The sequence below is a fragment of the Capricornis sumatraensis genome, chromosome 16, assembly GCF_032405125.1.
Source record: "Capricornis sumatraensis isolate serow.1 chromosome 16, serow.2, whole genome shotgun sequence".
Lineage (NCBI taxonomy): Eukaryota > Metazoa > Chordata > Mammalia > Artiodactyla > Bovidae > Capricornis > Capricornis sumatraensis.
This window is the reverse complement of record NC_091084.1, coordinates 56,552,762-56,564,875: the sequence shown is the minus strand read 5'-3', so window position 1 is coordinate 56,564,875 and position 12,114 is coordinate 56,552,762. Positions and strand designations below refer to the sequence as shown.

At 35.7% G+C, this 12,114-nt stretch overlaps 1 protein-coding gene across 4 annotated transcripts in view; it reads right to left on the bottom strand.

Moving 5' to 3' along the window:
* The window catches only part of EMSY (EMSY transcriptional repressor, BRCA2 interacting), a 79,438-nt gene extending 67,829 nt beyond the window's left edge, over positions 1 to 11,609 (bottom strand). For 2 of the 4 annotated variants that reach the window (XM_068988430.1, XM_068988431.1), the window contains exons 1-4: positions 11,540 to 11,609; positions 6,255 to 6,354; positions 4,384 to 4,458; positions 3,013 to 3,054 (exon numbers count right to left, since the gene is read on the bottom strand). In XM_068988430.1, the coding sequence (XP_068844531.1) occupies positions 3,013 to 3,054; positions 4,384 to 4,458; positions 6,255 to 6,354; positions 11,540 to 11,609 (287 nt within the window). The remainder of the gene's footprint in view (positions 1 to 3,012; positions 3,055 to 4,383; positions 4,459 to 6,254; positions 6,355 to 11,539) is intronic. The other 2 variants (XM_068988432.1, XM_068988433.1) reach the window with 1 other exon arrangement.
* Positions 11,610 to 12,114: the final 505 nt, after the last annotated feature.

Genomic DNA, 12,114 nt, shown 5'->3' with positions numbered 1-12,114 from the left:
TACTCAATTTCAAAAATCAGACTTTCCTTAATAATTAAGGATGAAATTCACTGAATTTTTGCAAAATTATCCTAACTGCCTGCATGGCCAGAGGTTCTAAGGCTTTCAAACAAGGGAAACTGAGGCAGTAAACGAGAGAGACTAGGTACTGGGAGGTGCGAAGCTGTACATATCACTGCAGGTGTCAATGACAATGTGTTATATTATTATCCTTTCTATTAAAAATAAACAGACTAGATCTGAGGACACTGGAAGAAATCTGCCGCTATTTTAATTTTACTTATTTATATCATTCTGCACTCTTAGAAATGTTTGAGGCAACTGAACTTTATTCCTTAGCAGACGCTATTCTTAATTTTACTTTAAACTTGTTGAGCAAATTTTATCCTAGGAGTCCAAATGAAGGTTGAAGCATGAAAAGACAGCTTTTCGCTTCCCTTTGCTTGGCTTCAATAAAGGCAGCAGTCTAACTAATGGTGACTGTCGATGTTTAAAATTCATCCAAAATCAATCAATCAATTTCTTCACTAAGTTGGAAATACTTCTGCACCTTTTTCAAAAGCAATGATTCTACAACCCAATCTAGAGTTTAAGATTCTGTATGTCCACTGATTCTTAACAGAGTACACAAAAGCCCTTGTTAGTGGATAGTGGAATGATGATGATGATGATGGTAATGATGATAGTTAACATCAATTAGCACTTAGTATATGTGATATATTGTTCTGAATATTTTGCCTGTATTAACTCATATAATTCTTTCAATCCATGAAATTGGTAATATTATCATCTCCATTTTATAGATGGGAAAATTGAGTTACCAAGGGGTTAAATAACTTGCTTAGGATCACACAGTTACTAAACCACTCCTCTAACAAGCATACATCATGCTATTGAAATGAACTGCCACATCACAAGTAGAAGGTATAAAAATTTTCAATGTGTTTCATGTCTAACTTTTGCCTTTGATTTATACTAACTAGACACTGTTGTCTAATCTATAAACTTTCAATGAATGAAACAAATTACAACTTGAGAAGAATTTACATTCAGTTAAGAAAAGAATTTCTAGGAGTTGATGAATCCAACTGAGTTATTGTGGGAAATCTGCAAATTCCCTATGCTTAACACAGGCCTACCTAAGACACGGCAAAGAGGGATTCCTAAAACCCCGATAACCCTCACAAATCTGTTAGCATGTAATCTCCAAATTGATGCTAGTTTTGAAACAGAGAATGGTACAAACAAGAGAGACAGAAAAGGGCTATTACTGATTGTCAAAGGGAAAAAGTTCTAAAAGCTATTCAGTATTTTCTTGGCTTACTCCTATTTTGCTACCATTTTACTAGAAAGTCGCTAAGAAATTTGCTTGATCAAAGTTTACCACACAAATAAAATGATGTCTACACTTACCTGGTACACTGTTAAATAGTGGCAGAAATTATGGAAGATTAATAATTTAAACACACGAATATATATGCTATTGAAAAGACAGAATCTGCAGTGCAAAAAACACAACTGCAACTTTTAAAAAGACTTATAAATCTTCCAAATTTCTACTCACGCAAACGTGCTCAAATTTTTTTAAGTGAGTGAAAAATTACTCATCATGTTAGAATTAGATTTAAAATTCCTATTTGCTTATTAATAAGGGTGTAAATATGCATTAGTTGCACAAATCATCTAAAAAGAATTTTCCAGGTTTCTGTAAACATCTTATTCCATGGCTTCCCTGGGATTCCTAAGTTTCAAAGAACATCTCTTTATTTATACTAAATATAGCAAGGGGTGGGGGGTGGAAACCTTGCTCCGAGCCCCTTTTCTGAGAAGTCTGACACTAGTAGAACCACCTTGGCCCTTGCATCCTTTGGTGTGCATGGCACCAGCATGAAATCCTCACTGAGAGGCTCACACAGTATCCATGAATGTCTAGCTGATGGGGAAGGAGTTAAGAGATCAGTCATTCTGGATAGCTACTTTCTTTAGATACAATGCTGCCAAGAGTGGCCCAATTAAAAACTGTGAGGCCTCTTAACATTCCAGGCTTTGATACTATAATATTCTGTCATGTCTCAAAACTGAATTAGAGTATCAAATAATAAAAACGTGTTATGGTTCAAGCAAGGCTTTTCTTTGATCCCAGACACTCGACTCCTTTTGTTTCCACCTCCTTTGTGCTCAATCTTCTTGGCTTTCTTTTCACCTTTCAAACATTCCTTCTGGCCTAAGCTGCTGTTTTGAATGGGGGAGGGAAGGGAGAGGAGAAAGGGAATGCAGTCAGTTCAGATGCATTCCTGCTTGGCTCAAGTTACTTTTTTCAGGCTCAGAGTATGAAACTCTCCTATAGATAATCTTTAGAACTAGGTTCTGTCGCTACAGAGGGCAAAGGAGACGGAGAGAATGAGGGATCTACGTCTTCCTCAGCATTACCCACCCATTGCCCCTTGGGCTCCACGAGTAAATACAACATCTGGTCAAACTAAAACCACAATATAAAATATTAAAACAGGAGTATGGAAACGCCTGAGAAGCTTAAAATTATACACTGAAGTAAACGTTTTTCAAAAAATTAAATTCATGTATTAAAGAAATCAGAAAAGTAGAGAAAAAAAGAGGAAACAGGTAGGTAGAAGCCAACTCTCAATTATCCATGCTAATAGAGAGAGGAGGGAAAGGGAGAGGTCAAACAGATTAAAGAAACTCGCATATTAACCAAAATACTTTGGCAAATACTTAAAATTTCTTCCATCAAACCTTTTCCAGAACAACTAACAAGTAGTAAAATGACTGATTAAAATTTTCACCTCCTCTCCCTTCCCACCCTCTGACTACTTTCAAGCAGCAAAATAGCTAAAGGGTGGGCAGTATTAGGAAGGGGAGGAGGAGAAGAGGAGGAAAAGCAAGGGGCTTGGTTAATTCATAAATGAAGTATGTGCCCCTGAATAATTGAGAGCTTCCATTTTGAAATAAATACAAGAAAAAGCCTGAAATAATAATAACCTATTTGCATACCTGTAACTTGGTCTTTCACCCAAATATAAGGATAAATTCATTCTTTAAAGGGGAAAAAAGGAAAAGGAGACTAAATAAATGTTATCTTTAAGTATGAAACTGATGCATCAACTTATAACTAATTGCCCCACAATACTGTTCCAATGTTTTTAAGGTACTAATTTTGTCTCTAAGTGCCTCTGAATGCAAACTACTATTCACTACTTCATTATCTAGCACATAAGTTTCCTATTACCAGTTCTCAAATTAGAATCTAGGCTCAATTACTATTTTTAGAGTATCTCAATTTAAAAGTTTAGAGAAATTTAAAAGAAGGAGCACATTAATATTTAAATGTTTCAGCCATGTTGGCCTAACAATACTTAATGTCACTAGAGGAAAATTTCCAAATTTCTACAGTGCATAGATATCTACCACTGAAAAATCTCCAAATTCAAACTGCTTATCTTTCAAACTATGCAGTTAAAAAGGTAGTACCCCATTTTATCAGTCAAGTAAAATGAGGAACAGAGAAGTGCAACATGAAGCTAATGGATCTTCGGGGTCAATACTAATACTGCCAATTGGGTTAAAAGCACTATTTATTACAGAATGGAAAGGTACCAAAATTTTTCTTTTAGCTTTAGTTCACATTAAGACAAAAATAAAAAGCAAATGAATTCTTCTATAACATACCTTATTTTATCAAATGTTTCTACCATCTTGCATTAACATTTTAAAGGATAATTTCTGCTCTTTTCTATTTTTCAGGAGGCACTCTCTCCATTCATACTCCATTAATGCTCAGTCCTATCTTCCACCACCCTCCACCCCATCTATCAAATAGTTATAATGATCTGAAACCAACTTGATAAGAATCCTTTATAATTGTATTTTGTTGACTTTTCAAAGTAAATTAAAATACACTGTATTCATATTTCTTAGAACCAGGCTATATGTTACAATCTTTTTCTGAATCTCAAAATACATGAAATATTAGTCAAAAAATTTATAATGTCTATTTATAAAGCAATATGTATACATATCAAATACTGTTACAAAGAAACTCTAAGGGGCTGTCAAATTTGGGGCTACTTTGTTATTAAACTTTGTTTCAAATAAGGAAATCACCTGCTAAACTGTTGAGCCCTTTAGGTACACAGAGATTACATTGTAACAGGATTTGACCTGAGTACTTAGAGCTTGCCTAACCAAATGCAAAACATAACCAATAAAATAAACAGTTAACACAGCTACGATTAGGATCCCTGAGTACAGAGATATTACTATCAAGATAAAAGACTCAGGAATCTCTACACAATAGGAAGACTGTTTCAAAACTATGGTATACTACGTCATGAAAAATCAGGGGTGGTATGACTAATGGCTTACTTATGTGCAATTGTTGTTAACCGTTCATCGTTTACTGCTCTCCGAACTTCAGCACGGTGGCGTTCTGTTGAGATGCTATGAAAAAAAATAGCCATTATAGAACTCTGCCAAGCAGGCAGTTCTTCTCTATATTAATGTTTAAGTTAACATTTTGTTTGTGGGGGAGGAGGGGAATTGATGTGTAAAAAAGATAAAGACAAGGGTCTAATATATATATCTTCAAATGCTTTAATTAAAGTCATAGAAAAGGATTCAGACTGATTTTGTGTAATTGTAGAGAGAATTATAATTGTAGAGAGAATTTGTAACTAAATTCTAATTATAAATTACAAATTATAAATGTGTACAAATTATACAAATTACAAATCACAGAAAGACAAATTCAGTTTGATATGAAGTCATTAACGTCCAAAACTCAGAAATGTCAGACCATAGTCAAGATTAGCAGAGGTTCCTCTTATCTAAAAATACAAACCACTGAATGACCTCTAATCATGGTTACTGAGATTTTGGCCCTCAAAACAAAGTCCTTTCTAAAGCTTAAGAGTCTAAAATTTTATGTTCAGTAAATATAACAAAGAAATGAAAGTGACAAGATACTGTTTCATATGCTATGAAACTTGACACCAGGATATTACTCCTTTATTACTCAACACTGAAGCTATGTGTCTTCTGCATTATATCACATCACCACTACGGTAAAAAGGTGCTTATGTTGATCCTGATTAAATATATGTAAAGTTAAATCTAAACAAGTAAAAAAAAAAAAGGCTATACCCATTCCATTCATAAATAATAAAATAAATACCATCCTTGAAACTATAATCCTTATTGCTAAGCTAAATCTATACCATTGATTAAACTATTTAAGGGGCTTAAAAGCAGAATTTATGAGGCAATATAAACAACAAATGAAAAATATAAATTGTTAAGTATGGAGGCATTAAGACAGGATTTAATAATATAGCTACTTTGCTGTTAATTGAATGTAGGGGGAAAAAAATTTCTTCCCTATATTCACTTTAAAAATATGACAAAATGGTCTTAAATGTAGAAAGGAAATTTCAGTTAAAACAGCACTGAATTTTCTGAGAAAGCTCAAGATGTTAAGAATGGATCAAGGCAAAGTATCAAAGAATCCCTTTCACCAGATTTTTTTTTTTTTAATAAATTGAAGTCCCACACTAATGGGAAGCTGAAGAGATCAACTGTCCCTAATGCTGCTGCTGCTAAGTCGCTTCAGTCATGTCTGACTCTGTGCAACCCCATAGACAGCAGCCCACCAGGCTCCCCCATCCCTGGGATTCTCCAGGCAAGAACACTGGAGTGGGTTGCCATTTCCTCCTCCAATGCATGAAAATGAAAAGTGAAAGTGAAGTCGCTCTGTCGTGTCCGACTCTCAGCGACCCCATGGACTGCAGCCTTCCAGGCTCCTCCATCCATGGGATTTTCCAGGCAAGAGTACTGGAGTGGGGTGCCATTGCCTTCTCCGATATAATCACTACCCATTTCTATAAACTAAGACAACAACTTCCTAGTGTCTTCTCCTACCCCCTAACAAATGCCACTTGGCCACTCTAGATCTTCATATCCAGTCACTCCTAGCTCTTCTTTGCTTTACCCAGGTTAAAAATAGTTCCCTTTTCCAACTGGCCCAAAGCTAAAATAACCTGCCTTAAACCTTTTCTGATTAGAGTACAGAATAAATGGTAAATTACATAATTTTCTGTAACAAAGCACACAACCGGGATGGGATATCTAAGTACCAACAACTTGAACACCTCTGTCTTCAGCATAAGAGTGAAAAGTACCAAAATATCTCAAAATGAAATTTCTAAAGTCATGTCTCACAAACTTTTATGATAATTTACCTAAGAACTTTTGAGAGTTCTCCAAGAAGATCTTTCTTTTCCTTGGTGAGATCTCCCTGTGCCCGAAGTGCACTGATAACTCCAGCATATGCCTCCAATTCTAGAAGAAGAAAATTATTTTATCAAAATAGACCATCAATATTTTAATACTATGGCTATATACAGTGAAACTTCAGGGCAGGAAACCTAAAAATCAATATGCAAATATTTCATTAATGTCCTCTTATTAAAAATTTTATCTACTAACATACATTAAATGTGGCTTTTATAATCTTATTTTCTTTTTTTACTGCCTCATAGAAGTCATGTGTGTAAAAGTTTAGGAAGAAAAGTCTAAATATTTTGCTTTACATATCATCACTGAAGAACATTCAACTGGGATGCTACCAACAACTGCGAATAGGTTCCCAGTGGTATAATAAGGCTGCTAAGAGAAGTTCTTAGTATTATTGATAGGTAGCTTTACTGATAAAATTTTGAAATAATTCCTTAAGCTTGCCTAAGAATTCAACCTATATTCCATCTGTGAATAGTGTGCAACTGAAAAACTACTGGATCAAGAGTCAAATGACCAGATTCTGGCTCCAGCACTGACATTAGTTGTGTGACCTTGGGTAAGTCCTTTCTCATCTCTGGTCCTAGTTTTTTCACCTAGTGCCCTAGAAGACACTTTGAAGGTACCCTGAAGAAACCACCAACAAATTGAAACCACCAGCAAAATGACTAAGGCAGATTAGCAAACATGAATTTTGGCTCTTACAGAAATCAGGACATAATACACTGAAACCTAATTCCAGACAGTTTCATTTCACTAACTTTCCACAGCAACAACCATTATTTAATGAAACTGTTGTCCCTAGTAGTGGTTAAACTATAAAACCAAAAAGCCCTCAATGGCTCCCAATGAACCATGCCTGCTTCTCAGTATACTTCCTCATGTACTACCTTTCTATAGTACCTCCAACAATGACTCTGGACTTGGCATGTGACTCGCTTTGGCCAATGGAACATCACATACATGATGCAAACAGCAGCCTTGCACACAGGGCCTTGTTCTCTTGGAACCTTAAGATCACCAAGCTGTGAAGAAGCACAGGATGAAAGGTCACATGGAGAGAGCGGCCCAGCCATCTTAGCTGAGCCCAACTAACCAGCTAAGCTTCCAGCTGAATAGAGCCATGGGAGCGAGCTCAGGCAAGATGAGCAACCCATAGAATCATGAGAAATAATAAAATAGTTGTTTCAAACCATAAACACTATGAGACAAGTAGACCTGAAGAAAACAAAATGATGGGAAATAAGTATCTAGACTACAGTTATCCTCTTAATAGATCCAACTTACTGCCAGTATTTGCCAATGCCTTACATATAATAGATACTGAATGTTAGCCAATCTAAGGCATGCATAGCTGCATTCAAGATACTACAATAACAGTAAAATAGTAGCCTCATTCAGTTTGTATTATCCACAGTTCTGTCAAAAAAAAAAAAGAATTTATATAGAAGAGTGAGTTGACCATATTAAATAGACATGTCTTGTCCAACTGAATTGTTCCATGTGTAAACATGTGTAAACATCCTGCATGTTCAACCTACACTGGACATTAGGTAGATGTTTCATGTCCTTCTGGAAGGACAAACTCTGCTTCCCTGGAAATACTTTGATCCAAAAAACATATTTCAGCTTTTATCAGAACCCAAAGTAGAGTTCAGAAAGACACTAGGGATAATTTAAGAAATCACTATACTCCAAATGTTCATGCCTCATTTATCGAGTATTTTATTCAACAAATCAGTGTTGAGTCCCATTATATATACGAGATAGTATGCTAAACCCTGCCTTAAGAAGTTAACTCTAGAATAAAGTTACAGTGAATCAAGTCATTAGACAATTCTGACACAGTTTACAATACAGTGGTAAAGGCACAGAGGAAAATTATCATCTAGTCTAGAAGCATAAGCTTTACTCAGAAACAGAACTGTGCTCTAGGCAGGTGGGGAAAATGCAAATGTGCAAAAAGAACAGAGTAAAAGAGCATATAATGTTTCATAAAGACGTTAAATTTCCAGTAATAGTCACTATTTTGAGAGTTTTATACTAGGAAGAGTAAAAATATGTCTGTACTTGACTAGCCACTAATTCAAACCTAACTACTAACTGAACACTACTACTACTGCAAGGTACCAAGGCGAATCTTTATATAAACAAAGGTCAAAGTGAGTGAAGTCGCTCAGTCGTGTCCGACTCTTCGCGACCCCATGGACTGCAGCCAACCAGGCTCCTCCGTCCATGGGATTTTCCAGGCAAGAGTACTGGAGTGGGGTGCCATTGCCTTCTCCATAAACAAAACAAGGTCCCTATTCTCAAAGTGATTAAAAACCAGGTTTTTCAGTTTCCAAGATATTTAGGAAAATGACAATACCATAAAAAGAGATGGAGAGGTCAGAGAGAAGTGATTTAAGGAAAAGGTTCACTTTTGGCCTGTGAAATTTATGGTGATCGAAATTTCACTATTTCACAGTATTTTTTAGAAAGTGAAATTAACTAAACACAAAGATTTTTGACATCTCAAGTCTCATTCCAAGTCTAACTAAAAAGTCATGCATAGAAGAGGTAGCAACTGCACACAAAACTGTATAACTCAGAACACAATTCTCACAGGTACACAATCCAAGGCACACTTTCCCTTCATTCAGTGAGAAATTCACTCACTGTAAAGAACATCGGCTAGCTTCCCAACCTCATTCACATTTGTGGCTTTCCATTTTGATGAGAATCCTAAGATTCTGACAATATCAAGCTCAGTAGAATTTCTGGTATTATTTTTGATACCATTCTATTACAGTGTTAACTTTAATGACACTTAAGTATAGTGAAATAATTAACACATGAAAAACCACAGAAAACAAAGGATCTGAACTATTTTAATAAAGCCTCAACCCATTCCATTTAAACAAACCTGCCACCCAATATGAATACTATATTTCATAAAGCCCCAAGTTAGAGTTATACAGAGATAGAAATTCTCTATGCCAATATCTATGTGGGCTTCCCTGGTGGCTCAAACAGTAAAGAATCTGCCTGCAAGGCAGGAGACCCACGTTTGATCCCTGAATCGGAAGATCCCCTGGAGAAGGAAATGGCAACCCACTTCAGTATTCTTACCTGGAGAATCCCAAGGAATGATGAGCCTGGTGGGCTACACAACTGAGCAACTAACACTTTCACGAGTAAAATATAAATGTTTAACATCTTATGTTAAAATAATTTATAACTGTTTTAAAAGAATCTTTTAAAAGCTAATCCTTAAAATATTTTAAGCTAATTCTTAAACACAGTACCTTCTCTATACTCTGGACCTAGAGCTAGCGTCTGAAAGCAATTCAAAGGTTTCACTGTTATGATAATGAGCCAACGGGTGAGGAGGAAGTCATTCTGCAAATCACTGTCAAAGCTCACCGCCCCAAAGAAGGATCACTGAAAATGACATTCCCTATAGGAAGGCTGTTCTTTTCAGTACAGAAGCAGCTCTTCAGCAACATTACCTACACAGCTCTGAATAAAAGGATAAATTTAAGACTTAAAGCTTACAATTTTTATATTTAAACATAGTCTCTTCATTTGAGGTCCCAAAAGCCCAGAAACTAAAGCAACTGACTGCAGTTGTGATCTGAACAGATCACAGTAACTCTGTAACTATTTCAGCTATGAAATAAATACAAATCCAATTTTATAACTGGTAGCTAACAAGTCAGGCCAATTGCCTATCAGTGTATAGAAAACCTTGAAGGGGTAGTAAAATTTAACTTATAAAGTTAAATGTTAAAAAATAAAATAAAGGAATATTTATTAAAAAAAAAAAACCAAGGTACTAAAGTACAATGTTAAGAAATAGTTTAAAATATAGAAATCTTCATGGTAGCCCCTAAGGGAAAATAAAAAGGGCAAAGATTATTAGCAGTTAAGGCCAGACTAGCTATGATTCAGATTTATCCTCAGAAATTTCCAACAAAGATTTCTTGTGAAGAAAAGATTCAACTGCAAATAAATAAGTGTCTGAAAGCAACTGCTTTAAAATGCTATATACTCAGATGTCGGACACTGTGATAGGCCCTTTCTGTATACACTTAACCCACAAACTTATGAGGCAGATATTATTACCCTTCATTTACAAAAGTATCAATAGATTTAGGGAGATTAAACAACTTGCTTTTGGATGTCAGTCATTAGTAACAGGATCAAGATCCTAAATCTACGTGAATTCAAAGTCCGCACTTTCTCCTTCAAAATCACAGATATCTAAATAATTGCTATCCTCTGCCAAAATATTTAATGTTCTTTTCCAAATTATTTTTTTCATTTATTGAGTCATTACTATGTGCTGGTCTAAGACTATAGTGGTAAATAAGACAAAAATGTCCTCCTTGAATCTTAGAGCCTAAAGCTACATTTCTCAACCCAGGATTCTCATTTGAATCACAGAATACAGAAAATGATTTGAGTAACTCTTTTTTTCTCAATTGTCCCCAAAACAATAGATAACATACCATTCTAGAATCAGGTAGAAAACTTGGTTCATTACATACAATGAAGGCCTTAGCATTAGGGCTTAATTCTCTCCCTAAATGCTGCTTGAGAAAGACTGCCCTAAAGGAAAAGAAGCACTCAATAATTCATTACAAGCGTAAATGGTGTTTTATTACTGATAGTAAAATATAATTTGGGAAAGTCAGCATAGCTTACATTAACTCAGAACTCAGAAACAATATGGCTCCAGCCCATGGGGTCGCAAAGAGTCAGATACATCTAAGCAACTGAGCACACACGCACACACAAGTAATTCACACACTCATGAAGCCTGAAAGTATGTTAAAGTGAGACTGGAATCCTATTCCCTGGGTTGAAATTCTGACCCCATGACTTAGTCAAGAATTAGTCTGGGTTCTAAGCTTCAGTTTTATCATCTGTAAAATGGGGACATAAAAAGCAAAATACCTATCTGGTTTGAGTGACAATTAAATGAGATGTTGAATGTAAAGGACTCAGTCCAGTAGCCGTGAAGAATCCTTAGCTGCTATTGTTATTAATATGATTCATGCATCTACTGTGTACAAAGCACTATGCTAGGCACTAAGGAAATAACGAAGAGTAAAACAAGAACTATATACCTCTAAAGGATTTCTAACACAGCATGAAATATGACATCCATGCAAACAGTCATGACCCAAATAGAAAGCAAAAAGCACCACAGAGAGGCACAAAACATCAAAAATGAAAATCATACCCAATTTTCGAAGAATCCTTTTGCATTCATCCCTGCTGAGATCCAAAAGTGTTGGCCACACAACAGGCATTGCTGCTTCTTTTTGGTAGCCCCAAAGAGCTTGTCTTCCCTACCAAAGCAAAAACCAAAAAGTCAAATTACAAAAGACCACATTACAAAAGTACATTCAAAAGCCCACTCACCTGGATAGCCACACGTTAAGAAGCAAAACCAGTAAAAGTATCTCAAAATCCTATTTCACCTCCACACTTTACAACTTCTGACAAATGAAGAACTTAACCATTTGGGAGCTTACTATTCCAGCCTATCACATGGAAAGAACACAGGTATCAGACACCTATGGCTTTAATTAGATCTTACAACTTACTGGCTGTGTGATCCTGGGTAAACAGGTCTACTTGAACATGTGTTACTATAAAGTAGAGGTTTTATCACCCAGTTATGAGAACTGGATAATAGTGTATGTGAAGTTCTTATTCTAGTGGCAGGCACATTATTTAATAAATAGGTGCTACTACCTATGTAATCTTGGGCAATTAATTCACTTGACTTCTGCCAGGTTTCTCACTATGAAT